Here is a 15,956-nt window from a genome sequence, read left to right as displayed (position 1 = left end):
CCTTGATTGACTTCTTCTTTGTCTAAAACCGTTACTATATGCCTCACAACACTGTATACGGGACACCTCATTACTTGTAAATACGCAGCAATACGGACTTCTGAGTCTAGAGATTGGTTAACGAAGATGTCCAACATAACCGGTCTCGTAATGTTACAGGGAAATCGTCTAAAATGTATTATTCCAGACAATTTAATGACTGGTCAACGTGTGATATAAAAATAATAAATATATTATATTTTTAACACGTTCAATGCCGCGGCCTATTCGCCGTACGTTACCGCGTCGCCGCAACAAATTTCCACCCGGTCGACTATTCTAGTATATTATGTTATTTGTCATATATTCCTGTTACACTCTGTATATCATTTTAGAACCTACACATATATTTTCTTATACTTTATAACTAATAATATTATTTAACTAATAACATCTAATAATACGTATTAACCGATAATATGCATTATATATATATATAGGTATATTAGAATTATACTAATAGTAATAAAAGCCACTCTGTCTCTACATCCGGGAAAAATTGAATTTTATAAATAATATCTTTAATTAAAATGTCAAGTAATATTTATTACTTATTAGACGATATGCAATATATGTTGGTATTAAACAAATAAAAGGAGCTCCGTCTCTACATTCCGGGAAAAGTTGAAATAACAGGTGTATTTTTAGACCAAATATAAAACCAAATACACCATTCAATTAGTAATGTAATCACAAATGGCCAGAAGAAAAATTCAATACAATCAAACAACTCCAGCAAAAGTTATGAGACATTAAAGTCAATAACTAATTTGTCGACTACGTGTCGACAGCGGCGTCCGGGGCAATGCATATTTTGTCGACTACGTGTCGACCGCGGCATTGAACGTGTTAACAAACCTGTAAGCCTGAACTCCCGATACTCTAATATCCACGGTTAAATCTGCATTCGCGATGATTGTATTTAATGTATGAAGGGTAGTAGGCGAAGTCTGTCCAGTGTTACCCAATGATTTCAGCCATATTAACGTCTAAAGGAGAAATGGTATGTTTGTTAAGTTTTTACTGTATTATCTTCGAATATTTAAGTTTAGTTACCTCGTCTCGGTTTTCTTTTATCAAAATATTCTCTTTGATTTTCTCTTCAATGAAAACGATGGCTGCTATTAAACCAACATTTTCTTTACAGTTAGGATTCAATTTGCAGTATGTATGAATCAAAGAAGTAACACTTAATAATATATCCGACGAAGCATTTTCTTTGTGTAGCAAATGAGAAATTTCAGAAACTACTTGATCATCGGGCCTGTAGCATAATAATACAATTATTAGTTTTACACGTGTTTTTGTGTGATATTTCATAGGTCTCAATTTGAATAAATAAGTAGCATTAAAAGTTTTCCACAACGATAAAGCATATTTTTAATAACTGTGTGTTTTAAAAAATAATTTATTAATGACAATATACAACATAAATAAACTCAATTACCTATCAAACATTGCCATTGCCATTAACCAGTTGGTAGAAGTGGATTCACTTATGGTTCCATTCCATAATATGTCTTTCATAAGTATTACCGCAGATGTAGTACGAACATATGGTAAAGCGCTTTGTAGATGTTTGCTTAAAATAAAACAAAATTTAAAAAAATAATTATAAAGACGACCTAACATTTTCGATAGGTACTGATATAAATTTTATACGGATTGAGTAATGCTAAATAACTTTAAATAGAAATTATATTGCAACTTTTTTGAATCAAATTCAATAATTGCATAAGTTCAATAATTCGAATAATATTTTCCCCTCTTGAAATCATTCACACGTTCAAATCAGTATACAGTATATATTAATGATGCAAAAAATCTAAAAAGTAAAAACTCCACAACTTTGAATTTTTTTGATCTCCCTCGAGTTTTAAATTATACAAGTTGCATATAATTTAAAAAATACATCTATATTATATTATATATCTATATTGTATCTGTATTATATATACACACATACATATGTTATACCTATGTATATATGATATAAGTATTATATTAAAAGGTCAAATATAATTTTTAAAAAAAACTTACGTTGCAGATGAACACATATCATTTTGTGAAAGATAATAAAGGTGTTTTAACGCATCATACGTTAATTTTCTAGCTGCTTGAATAACCTTATAAAATTCGCTTGGGGAATCAGGGTCGAATTGTCCCTAGGAAAGAAGGTAAAAGATAAATTATTTGTATACCAAATTAGTTTTTGTTTTTTCCGTACCTCACTCATTGCGCATAACTTTTTAATCAGTTCAATAGTTTCTGTTACATTCGATGAATCCGGATTACTAATGAGCTTGTGATTGTATAACAAAGGTTGTCTGGATGTAATTTCATAAACTAATCAAATAAAAACAGTTGGATATAAATTAAAATAAATTCCATTGCCTTGATTTAAATATAATATGAATTATTGATTTTCGAAAAATGTGTTATTATATATCATTTTAAATTTATCAATATGGTAATATGTGTAATATTTAAAATTTGTATATAATTAATTCAAAAATATTTTACTCAAATTAAATATTATTAGCAAATTGATTATGTAATTAAGATTTGTAATTTTTTTATTTTCAGTTTGTATGTTTACTTAGTCATTTTTAAATGTAATATGAAAGCCATTTAATTAGGCATTAAAGAAAGGATTTGAGTGTATAACAATTACAAATTAGATAAATTACAGAATAAAATTTTAAAATTATCTTACTATTGGGGTGAGATGAATATAATGCACTATCTTCTCTGATCAATACCATCGTTTGAAATATTTTTGTTCTTGCACTGTTTGTTTCATTGCTAGCGAACGGTTGGAATGAGTGTTTTTCTTGACAATCGATCTTTACTATAATATGATGATCAATGTGGTAAAAACAAACGAATAGAGATTTCATCGGAGACCATTTGTGGTATTTCTAAAAAAAATTATAAATAATAATTACGTATCATTAATATTATAGATTATTAATTAAAAGATATGAATAAACAACTTAACCAAAAAAAAAAAAAAAAAAAATCCAAAACATTCTAAGCAAATCAAAAGGTTAAAACCTACCTAAATTTATTAATATATTAGACAGATAGACGCTCACTAATATTTAAAAAAATATCGTTTGTATGCTATTGAAATGTTAAAAAGAATAATTATAAAGTAATCATGTTATTTTAAAAACAAATTCATAAAATATTAAAATTATGGTAATATCAAAACATCAAAGAGTTAAAAACTCTGTTTTCTACCCCTTTGAGGCCTGTAATGTATATACTATATTGTATAGTTTTATAAGTAGTAGGTACATTACTAATTAGTAATAACATCGTTAAGATGGTTATATATAATATATTTCAATATTTTCAATATTTCCATCATGCTTGAACTATTTACATATTTATATAATATTAAATAAAAAAAAAAAATGCTTAGTTAGATAAACATAATAAACAAAATGTATTGAATTAACCCTTATACATAATATTATTTGCTACAGAGTTAATTTCGTTATCTATTCGTAAAATAACTAATAATAATACTGCCTATTATACCTACTTATTAAGCATATTAAAGATTGATAGTGCATTAGTAAGTACTTGTCCTATTGTTAATTCAAAAGTCATTACTATTTACTAATGCTATACAAGTATTGTTCATATCATGATTATTTTTAGAATATGAGTTTTTAATTTTATTGAAAAACTATTTACTGACAATACTGTGGGTTAATTTAGTATATCTATTTACCATATATTTATGTAAATCTAATACATCATAATGTAAAAGTTTTAAATTACAAAAACTTATTAGAATGAACACAAAATATAAATATAGGTAGTCAAAAGGTAGATTTAAATATTGAATAATATAGTATAATATAACATTTATAATTTATAGTTCAAAATAAATTTCACCATTAATTATAGATTAAACTATTAGAGAATTTTTAATTGCCAAGCATATCTTTAATTTTTCAATACTTATAAGAATGAAAAATTTGAAAATTTTCAAAAGCTAGACTAGTGACTAGATTTTGTAAAATTTCATAATTATTTGAAGGTTACAACTTACAATAAGGAATATACTTTTTTTATTCTCATAATATTGATTAAACCAATCAAGTAGGGTACCTGTTTCAAGAAATTGTAAAAATATTTGATCAATTTATTAAATTATATAATTATCAAACCTAAAATAGAATTATAAAATCATTCGAGGTTTTGAAAATATTATTCACAAAGCATAATATTACTATAAAGAAACTTTTAAGTTATTTAAAAATTAAATGAATTTTATTTTATTGTTAATAGGCCGAGATCTACCTGTAATTTTGTTTAAAAACATATCTTACAGAAAAAACTTTCAGACCACATAAAGTCAACTGATTAACGATTTTTTTTTTTTTTTTTTAAGAAAGACTTCTTACAGGGCGCATTTTACCTTTTTTTTCAAAACTGTTATTCTAAATCCTGTATTATAAAACTTTCAGCATTTTTTATTTTTTTTATTATTTTTATTCTTAGCATCGTAATCAAAAATCGTAGTCCAATACACCCTGTAAAAAATGTTCTTCTTTTTGATAAAAAAATTAATTATTATAATATTAGACCAATCTACAAGGAGTGAGAGTTTTTCCTGTAACATTTTGTTTTGGGCATAAAATCACTCTCGTAATTTTTCTGTCTGGCATGACAGAATACTATGCGCTTGCATAGTATCCTCGTAACCCAGGCTACTTACATTTACACTAATAAATAATAATCATTTACGTTTAACACAAAGGTACCGAGCGGTGACCATATGTGTACAAATTGCCTAAATGTTACCCCTTATTAAATAGTCACAAGGCGACCTTAATATTATTATGCTTTTTTATTATTAAGTACCAAATGTATGTTTTTATCCGTGTATTTAGTGGTAGTCATTATAATAAAATATCTATGTGCTCATTACCTCCCATTAATTTTTATAATTATCTTTATTATAATAATATTATATGAATATATTATTCTGTTGTTTTTTTTTTTTTTAACTTTTTTAATAAACAAACTTGTGCATAGATATAATATAAAAGTATAATTAAGTAAGTATTTTATTCAAATTATCATTATTTGACTATGTTACAAAATATTAATTTAATTAATCAAAAATCTTTAAACTAAGTCAATTTCCCTATAAAGTATTGACAGTAATGAATAGTTAAAAACTACGAATAAAATGTAACAAAAAAAAAAAAAAAAACTATTGGCTTACACTTTGGAAAACATATGATGAAGTTGGAATTATAGAATGCATGTGATATCTCTCGGTACATTCTGAAATATCTTTTACTTTATCTACTACTATTTGCGTACCATTCGATTTCAAAAACGTGTATGACGTTGGGCAAAATCCGTTGATGTCTCTCTATATTAAAATAAAGTTTAAATTAAACATTAAATTTGACAAATAAAAAAAAAAAATTAAGCGCAAACAACCTCTGCGACAATGTGATGAATATCGAATCTCTCCATGCGATTCTGGAATGTGGATAGTACAGCTTTTTTTATGTTTAAAGCCCATACCGGTTCGTTTTCTTTGGGACAAACCGTGCTAATATGACCATCTTGGAATGAAAATCTGTTGGAAAACTTGTTTTATTCATTCGATGCACTTATATTTGTGTAAGTATTTCATCAAATTTAATTGGTTTCGATTGTCACGTTTAATTTTTAATTTAAAATTCAATAAAATACACACCTATACTATAATTGTATAATCATAAGGAACTTATTATTATTGAAAATTAATAAGAAGCCAACACAAATTCCTACTCCCCTACACACACACAAACACACCAAAAAGTCATCCAATTATTACTCAAATACCAATAACCTCACACAGTTATATCGTCATGAATGCTTATTTTCTAATTAATAGAATTTCTGTTTTCCAATTAATAATAATTTATGTAGTAAAACAAATTGTCCTCGTTGTGTGAATACCATGGTTATTTTTCAATCACGATATTGTAAAGCTTACATTTTCATTAACATTTATTTTTAAATAATAATAATTATGTGAAATAAACAAAATTGTACGATGAACCAATTTGTATACAACTATAATAAGTTATTAAAATCAAATTCATCGTATTTTTTTTTATTTTTGTTAGAAGACAAAAGCAAACCTCAACATATTTTTTTCCAAATCTTCATATAGTACTTCATCATCTGAACTTAAATAATTTTCTTCATCCACGGTGTTAGAATTCCTTGTTTTGACTCCTTTATGAATTTTAGTATCAGTAATCTAAAAAAATATTACGCTATTATATTAGTGAATCAAATTTTGTAATTAATAAAACTTAAATTGCACTTACAAACATGAACCCGTCGCATTCTTGAATGTGTATATGAACTTTGAAATTAAATTCGGCAATCGATGCTGTGTTCTTGGACTTATCAAACGTCGTCTGTGTGCTAATGGAATGTTTGTACACATAGATGGTACCGGGTAAGAAGTTAAATTTTCCATCATCTACAGTCAAAAATAATGAATAATTTGTTAAAAATAAGCTAAGACTAAATATATTTATGTTTATCATACTAAAACATGCAGATCTTGAACAACTGTTGTGTTTAGCTGTGGTATCTGAAAACAAATAAATTTTAAATTTAATAAATTTCCAAATCCCAAACAATAAATAGTTATATAGGTATATTACATATAATATTCAATATTCAATTTAATATTCAATATTTTAAACATTGCAGTTTATGTTTAGCTTAAATGTCACCTGAACACCGGGTTCTAATAAAAAAAAATTAAAAGAAAAAAAGACTACTTATATTTGTTTTTATCAATCTATTATAATACTAAATATTAATGTATTAAAATATAATATATATGAAATATTCTACCAATCCATAAGAATATCAAACTATTTCCATTAGCCGTATTGGACCAATACCTATTAGTTTTAAACAAAAATATTTCATTATTTAAAAAACACACAATAATTTACAATGTTAATACATAAATCGATCCACTCAAACTCTTAAGTATCCTAAAGTACGAACAATTTGTCACTACGGGAAATATTACCCCTTTTTATTCTACCGCGGGGGGGATTTCACGACATAGCATAGATATTATTATACTTGTTATCTGAATAACGAAGAAATTATTTTTGTAGTTTATGAAATTATTTTGTTCAAGGTATTCAACAATAGATAATTTATAATAGGTAATATGTTTATTATCTGTAAAATAGGTATTTATTAAAGTGGTGCTCAAGAGTCAAGAAGCTTATAAAATTTTAATAACAAACAATATTGTTTTTATTAAGACTTGTAATGTTATTAAAATAGGTATTTTATCGTATAAAAATTACATATCATAATATGCTCTCTATAAATATGAAAAATTTGATAAGAACATAAGTATTATTATAATTATAACCATTTTCATTGAAGATTTTCTTCTTAATGATTTATTGTATTAATAGAATCATGTTTACAATAATTATTGTGTAAATAGGTAGGCGATGAATTCACGTGATTAGACATGGTAACCATACATATAAATTGAACTTTGATTAGGATATTGAGTTAATCATTTTGTCGCATTCCTTTTATTGAAAACACTGATTTACACTTAAGCTTACGTATATTAACACTTTGAGTGTTTTTATAGTTGACAATTTCTTAAGAATCTTAATATAATAGAATATAAATCATTTAATTAAACATTTATAAGCTATATAGGTACTAGACATTAATATATAATACTAAATTATAGCTATATAACTCAACTTCGTGTGGGAAAAAACAAACTAATATAAATTACTGCGCTTTATCGATATATCTCAACTTTGGTGTATCTCAGTTCGAGAGTGAATAAGCATCTTTGTGTTTCGCTTGGTGAATTAAATAACTAATTCGACCGAGATGGGCAATATTCCGATATCCGTTAGTAGCGTATTGGATATAGCTTTTAGTATCTATATTTTTGAACATGGTTCAATCAACTCTCGAAAATTTTCTATTATATCTAAAAACAACCACTGAAACTTTTGGCAACGTCAGTCAAGTAATTTTTGTGTCTAATAATTTATTAAAGTGCAATAAATTTGATATTATTTTATTTATTTTAATAAAAAAAAAAAAATTCATAGTAACTCATGGCGAGTCGGCTACTAGGTATATACCAATTTTTTTTAAATTTAATTTATGTGACCATTGGTAACCGTATATTAAAAAAAAAATCGATTTCCGAGATCCAAACCGAAATTTATGCGTAAATTGCCCTATAGCAGCCTTATAAGAATTAAAAAAAAGTTTAAAATCATCTTCGAGTCTAAAGGATTTTATATAACTTTCATGAAAATCATACTTGTACCTAGTTCCTGAGATTAGCATTTTCAAACATATAAAATATACTCTACAGTCTACAGCCTAATAGCCCTAATAATATTAGTATAAATAAATAATACAATATGTAGAGATGTATGTTAATGACTTTTTTTAATTATTTGCCTTTTAAAAAACTTAGCTAACTCTTAATAAAAACTTATAATTTTATTATTTTATGAAAATAATAATACAAACATTTGGTGAACATTTCAAATATCTATTATTTTTTTTTTTCTTGAAATTTAATAAAATATCAAAAATTATTTGATGAGATATTATAGAAATAATTTTGATTGAGCATATTATTTTACGAGTGAGTATCGAATGTCATAAAAATTTGAAATTGGAATTCTCATCAAAAATTAATTTGACTTCCCAGTATAATTGTTTTTCTATGTATAATAGAAAATAGGTACCTTATAAAGAACTTTGTTTTATATTATTTTTAATCGTAGGTATAAAACCAAAACTATGTTTTAATTTTTAACTATACAAAATAATTCACTAGTTTTTATAAATTTTGTCAAACTCATTTAAAAAATAATATTATGTTCATAAATTTTCGATATTTTTTAATTGAAAACATTTTTACGCAGAAAATAATTTTTAATCGATATTTATAAAATTAATTGAAAATTTCTCATGTCCATAAATAGCTCAAAAAAATCAAACGATTTAAAAAATTACATTTTAAATATAAAACCATAATACTTATAAAGATTTGGTAAAAATGTCATGTATCTACAAATATACATTTTCGAGTTTGGTACATAAAAAAATAAAATCGATTTTTTTCTCCGATTATAAAAAAAGTACTAATAATTTTTAATTTTTAGGTTTCAAAAGTACAAACTAAATCCATTTTTCTATCCAAAACCACCATTATTTTTAAAAATCAAAGCATTTTATCAATAATGTATCGTCTATTCATACACAAAACTTTAAAAAAAAAAAAAAAACGATAAAAACACATCATTGAAAAATCAATACATTCATCTCTCTTCGTTAAGAATCTAAAAAAAGTCTTTATTGTTTTATTGTTTTGTACTTCCTTGTTTAACTAAAAATACTCAATGCTCAATGAATACAATCGTCAATTATTTCTGTATTTCTCATACGAGTTATGAATTATTATAGCTTCTTTGCAATAGCTGATTTATGTAACAAATAAAGTAGAATGGAAAAATTATAATAAATGGAACAATTTAATAAAATATAATACAGCTAAAGTTAGGACAATAAAATATTAATTAAATCGGGAAGCCAGATAAGATAACCAAAAAAAAAAAACGGATTTATTTTTATTTTTTGTTTCCGGAATATCCAATTTGTACAACAAATAAATGTTTTGTCCAAAGTATACTTTGTGTCAGGAGTATGATAGCAGTAAAAAAATATACACAATGACATCACTCGCTCGTGAGTCAAGAAAAAAGGATTAATGATAAGAATGGATCGAAAGTTGAGTAATAGGAACTCTTTGAGCTGTGATGTAATATTTCTAATACTATTAAAGCAAGTCGATTCAAAGTAAGTGCATGGTCTATAATAGCTACAACGCAAACAAATAATTATAGTTAACTGCATCAAACAATTTATTTAAATAATGGCTATACCACTTGGACCAAGACATACACTTTGAAATATGAGTACCTTCACAATTCTATACAAAATAAAATCAATGATAAAAAAACTTGTTGTGTATGGAATTAGGTAGAGCAAGATTTATAGAAGGGCCGGAGTCATCTGCAGATGGTGGGTACTGTATTCAGTAATTTTTATATTTTATGTTTAATATGCAACTTTAATTTTTAATTAATATCCATCAAATAAATAATAAATATTTTATATTATAATTACAAGTTAACTATCAATTTGAACGTACCTAATATGTTAAAAAATCGAAAAAAAAATAATAATAAATAGTATTCTAGAATCTAGAAAAATATAAAAATATATCTAGTAATCTAGAATCTGTTTTGGGAACACGATTCCGTTCGATTTTAATTAAACAAGGGATTATCAAAATTACCCTAAAAACAATACAATTAAGTACAATTTATTTTCTGAGTAATATTGATATTTATTATTTATTATGTTCAATTCGCTTAATTTTCTTAAATAATTAAGTTATAAAAATTTGATAAACTTATAAAATTCAAATGTTTAAAAATTTGTCTATTAATAAAAATAATAGTAAAAATTGTATAAACAATTTTTTATTAACCACAAACTACTATAAAATAAAATATATATATATATATATATAATTTATGATACTTTGGTACTTGTTTCAAATACTTGACAAATATTTTATTTTATTTTGAAGAATCAAATATTCGTTATACTCGTTATACTCGTTAATTCTATAATCTAAATGCTGTTAGTCGTTTAATAGAATTTGATTAAAACGTAATTTAGATGCTGTTCTTATTTTATATGTAAAAAACATACGTAAAATGCTATAACTAAGTTTAATAGTCAAATACCTACATTATTTTATGGAAATTTGGCAACATTGCACTAAAATGTTATGTACAAAACGCACGAAATTGTGTACCTTAAAATGTACACAATTTAATTTACTGATAACTGATAAGGACAGTACGGAAATGTGTTCTACCCCAAACCTAAAACCAGCCTTATAACTAGGTTTAGGTATAAACCTGGTCGATATAATGGTTAGATGGGCTTATTTTTCTTCAATATTTCTTTTATTATGTTCTCGCAATCATGTTAGTAATTCAAAAATCGAATCTTCCAAAGTCTTCTATAATTTATTTGCAATATGGACAGGCTTTGAAAAAAATGCGTTGAGATTTTTTGCCGTCCTCCTATGATAAGTAAAAAAAAAATCAAATAAAAGCACACATCATTGTAAAACCAATGCACTCGTCAATTCATTCGGAATCTGAAATCGGCACAGTGATCACAATGTCTAGCACTCGAAACTCGACATGGCCTCGGCCGGGATTTAACGCCATGATAATAATGGTGCTTTGTGTAAATATAGAGCACACAATAATAGTATTATTCTTAACATTATGAATACGATTAATAATCGCTTTCTAAAAACTATTGTATGGATTTCACTTTACATGGATGCGTTGTCTGTACATATTGGTGTTTTTATTTTTACAATTTCATGCAAAATAATAAATTGGAGTATTGTTATGCATACTGCACAACTATAGAATTTAGCCCGGAGATGAACAATACACGATCATCCAATTATTTGTTAGTACCTACCAACATGGAAATATTTTGTACCATACAAAATAATGTTACTACAGCATTTTACATAAATAAAACCACATATTTTTATTAGTTTAAATTACAACGAATTTCGAAATTGATTAAAAAAATATATGATCACAAAATATTATAAATTTAAAATCTTAAAGTAATATTTAACTTGAAGTACCTAATCAATATTCTTTTAATAAATGCACAGTTTGTGCGAGTTTGACATAACAATAAAAATCATACAAAGTTATTTTGTTAACATTATACATATAGTTAACTTTATCAAACTTGCAATGAACATAATTTAATATCTGTGTATATTGAATAAAATTTGTAAAAATAAATAAATAAATAGAAGAATATAAAAAATACTTTATAACACAATCAATTATTTTATTATGAGTAAACAATGTAGGTATAATAAAATGTATAATTTATTTTACAAGTGGTAAATAGATTTGATGCTTTGACTAAATCGGACAAATTATTTTGATCCCTTCAACTTTTATTTCAATAATAAATACCTATAATTGATAAGGATTAAGATACCGAAAATAATTATAAAAGTAGACATTTCAATGTGTCCATTTATAATATATAAAGGTAAATATACATTTTAAAATTATACTTGTATAAGTAATCCTTATATTATTAGGTATTTACATTTTACTTATCTATATGATGTGTATTATACTGAACATTACTGTAGTAAAATAATGTTATGAATCTTCAAAAACTAAATTCTAAGATGATGTATAGTCATTTTTATGCAAAATGTGTTTATTTATGGACTTTTTGAAAACACATCTAGATAATATAATCTATATAATATTTTCAAGTTTGATTTTAATTTTATGAATTAATATTTCCGTCATTTTTTTGATCATTTAATTTTAATTTTTTAAACAACTATTTAATATGCTTGATAAATAAAAACTTATTCATAGAAATATTGAAATTGAAAATAAGGAATTTTGTGAACGTAAATTAAGACATCTTAAATGCATTTATAACATAATCATAAGTGTTAAATATCATATTTTCTTTTTTAAGTTTCATTATACTTAATCTTAACTTATTTAACCAATAATAAAAATTAAAACTTAATAATTCTGAAATTTATTAGCAGTTTTCCACTTTTAAAAAAACTTTTTAACGATTTTAAAATATAAATTAAATTTTGCAAATTTTATTATATTTATTATTGATGAGTAAAAATTTTAAATAACCATAATCTAATTCAGTTCAAAGCCTCATTACTTATATTAAATTAGGCGAACTTAAGATTTTGATCGACTAATAAATATTTAAGGAAAAATTATAATATTAAACCTGTAAGGTAAAAATATATAAGTTATAATTTAATTAGACAATAATTTATAGAAAATATTTTATAAGAAAATAGCTAGTTTGAAAAATGTGGTAGGTAATGAACCTAAATTCTCATAATTATTGTTATACCTATCTATGTTTGCATACCAACTTCAGTAACTAACTCATTAATTAACCTAGTAAATTTCATCAGTCAAAAGTTACAGTGAAACTTATACAGATGTAACAGATGTATAAATTATTTACTTTGTGTAATAATTTCAAAACGTTTCAATCATTTTATAATATTATGTATTTACTGATCTATTATTTGTACAGTAAACATTCATTATCTTATATCTTGATTAATATGAACGTTTTTAAAAATGTCTGTCTTAACAACGCAAAACAAAAACTTAAATATATATATATTACTATACTTATCGTCATCATTTAAAATGTGTTTGAATGAAAAACATAATATTTTATACATACATATAGATAGATAGGTATATATCATTATAAAATATAAAGAAAACATAAAATTTCGAACGAGTAGTTAGTTAATTACTTAAAAGTATTTTAATTTTATATAAGGGCGCAGTATTGGACCAACATTTTACGGATTTCCTCTGTGCCACTTTATTCATTCCGCTCATAAACTTTAAATACGAGTATAACACTATATTAACCAGGTACCTACTTATTTTTATCTACCTACATAAAAATAATGTTTCTTTAGTTTATATTTATTTTTATTTAACTCATCCTAAGTTTGTTACAAAATAAATAATAATTGATTACTCAACATAGGGGATCAATACATTTAAAAATGTTTTGTTAAAAGCAACTAATTTATCAAGATTGTTTTTAAATGTCAAATTGAACAAATAAAAGCCAAGGCAAGTATAATTTATAAACGTTTAATGTGTTAAGTCTTGACTTAATAATATTATGTAAAATATTACTCAGCAGTCATTATAATATTGTTCCATGATCCACTATATTTCATTATAAAACAATTAATATCTATCTTCAATAGCAAAATTAATTGAATATATATTGAGCATAAAAATCATTTTCTTAACAATCAAAATTAAATTGAAATCATTAAACTAGTCACTAATGAACTTGTTGGTTTGCAAAAAATTACATTTAAATCCAAAAATTTCTTTTAAAAAACAAAATCGATATTAACATCAAAAAATGATACAAATTTATTTGTAAGTACTTATAGTTATAATGATTTTAATATTTTTTAGTTAAAATATAAGTGAATGTTGGAATTTTTTTTATATTAAATATTTTATTACAACAAAAAATAATTTTATTTAAAATTCATTAATAACAGATAATAATAATTATGTAATAATAACGGAAATATTATTCACAACAAACTATCGAGGGGACCATTATCATACAAATGAATGGTCTGTAGTAAATCTGTATAAATTATTAATACATTTAGTAAATGTTTTTATCAATAAAGAAATTACCATCCTAAAAAAAAGTTTTTATTTATATCCATTTATTCTTTTTTTCAATCACCTAACAAAATTAGTGAGATATATATTTAAATTTAGATTTTCATGTATTAACACTTTGATCTTATCGATAATGAATAACAACCAATGGGTACTCACATGCCGAAGCTATATCCAATATTATGAACAGCGTCAAGACGATCAGACCACGGACGCGTACGGATTTCATTTTTCCTGTGTATTCTGTTTTTTAGTTTAACATATATATTATACATATATATATATATAACGATTACATTCTGAAAACGAAATTTAAATGATTTTTTACACGTTATAAATCATAGAAAATAGTCTGCCCGATAAAAAAAATTACCGCGAACGTAGGAATAAAAACAAAATTATGACATTAAAACGTGGCATGAGTTTTGTTACTAAACACTGACAATGAGCACAGTTTTCTACAAACGGAATTGCATTCAATACATACGTCAAATATTTCAAGTAAATAAGGTAGGCTGTTATCAAGTTCAAAGGCTATGTTTGTTAGAGATACGAATGTTCTATATAAAATGGTTAATCATCGACGATGTATTATAATATGGTACAACGCTCAACGTGTGTGGTATAATTTAGATCGAATCATTATTGCGTTCATACACGATAGCACTATTACCTATTGCAATGTAGCATCCAAATTACCAGGAACAATAATCGTTTCGTGATTAATAATTTTCTAATTAGTTTTTTAATAAATACAAATGAACAATGTTCGTGCGATATTTTTTTTTTAATCGAAATAACGTTGTATGAAACATCAAAAAGTGAGATACTAATTTCTTCCACCTCTACAAAAATATATGCTAGTTACCATTCTGCTCTGAAAATTGTTTTGGATTAAAACTATATCCAAAATATTAAAATTAATTTAACAAAAAATTACCAATATTTGCCTAATCTACCGATATTAATAATGTTGTGATACATACCGTATATTATTTGAATTGAATAAAAATATTACTTTGTTATTTATTTTATTTTGTATTAAGCTACATATGACAAACAAGATATTTTTAATTCTTTAATGAAGGAAAATGGTCAAGATTTATTATTATTATATATAAATATATACAGTGTGTGTGTGTGTGTGTGTGTGTGTGTGTGTGTGTGTGTGTGTGTGTGTGTGTGCGTGTGTAGGTAAGGTACATATAAAATAAACTGTGGAGAAAAGTGGTATCTCATTATTAAATTATTAAAGGAGAGCGGTTAGTTAGAATTAAAGACTTAACGAAATAATTATGAAAATGATTACGTAATATTTTTTTTTTGTTTAAATAAATAAAATAGAGGCCCTCGACTACTATAGTCAATGATATAAATTATAAACATTGTTTACATAATGTATTTAAATTATTTACAAATTTAGTTTAATGTTAAAATGTATATCATAATTTTTAATTTTTACTTAAAGAAGCTCTTTGCGGC

General features: G+C 24.5%; 1 protein-coding gene across 1 annotated transcript in view; it reads right to left on the bottom strand.

Moving 5' to 3' along the window:
- Positions 1-14,897, bottom strand: part of LOC114121006 (uncharacterized) — a 102,941-nt gene extending 88,044 nt beyond the window's left edge. Inside the window, exons 1-13 of the mRNA XM_027983135.2 lie at positions 14,634-14,897; positions 6,626-6,670; positions 6,399-6,556; positions 6,207-6,328; positions 5,515-5,656; positions 5,291-5,443; positions 2,756-2,960; positions 2,267-2,385; positions 2,080-2,204; positions 1,487-1,621; positions 1,096-1,303; positions 898-1,028; positions 2-168 (exon numbers count right to left, since the gene is read on the bottom strand). Coding sequence (XP_027838936.2) covers positions 2-168; positions 898-1,028; positions 1,096-1,303; positions 1,487-1,621; positions 2,080-2,204; positions 2,267-2,385; positions 2,756-2,960; positions 5,291-5,443; positions 5,515-5,656; positions 6,207-6,328; positions 6,399-6,556; positions 6,626-6,670; positions 14,634-14,703 — 1,780 coding nt within the window. The 5' untranslated portion in view covers positions 14,704-14,897. The remainder of the gene's footprint in view (position 1; positions 169-897; positions 1,029-1,095; positions 1,304-1,486; positions 1,622-2,079; positions 2,205-2,266; positions 2,386-2,755; positions 2,961-5,290; positions 5,444-5,514; positions 5,657-6,206; positions 6,329-6,398; positions 6,557-6,625; positions 6,671-14,633) is intronic.
- Between the last annotated feature and the right edge of the window lie 1,059 nt (positions 14,898-15,956).

The sequence above is a fragment of the Aphis gossypii genome, chromosome X (assembly GCF_020184175.1).
Source record: "Aphis gossypii isolate Hap1 chromosome X, ASM2018417v2, whole genome shotgun sequence".
Taxonomy (NCBI): domain Eukaryota; kingdom Metazoa; phylum Arthropoda; class Insecta; order Hemiptera; family Aphididae; genus Aphis; species Aphis gossypii.
The sequence above is the reverse complement of the archived record's forward strand: the minus strand, read 5'-3'. Positions and strand labels throughout refer to the sequence as shown.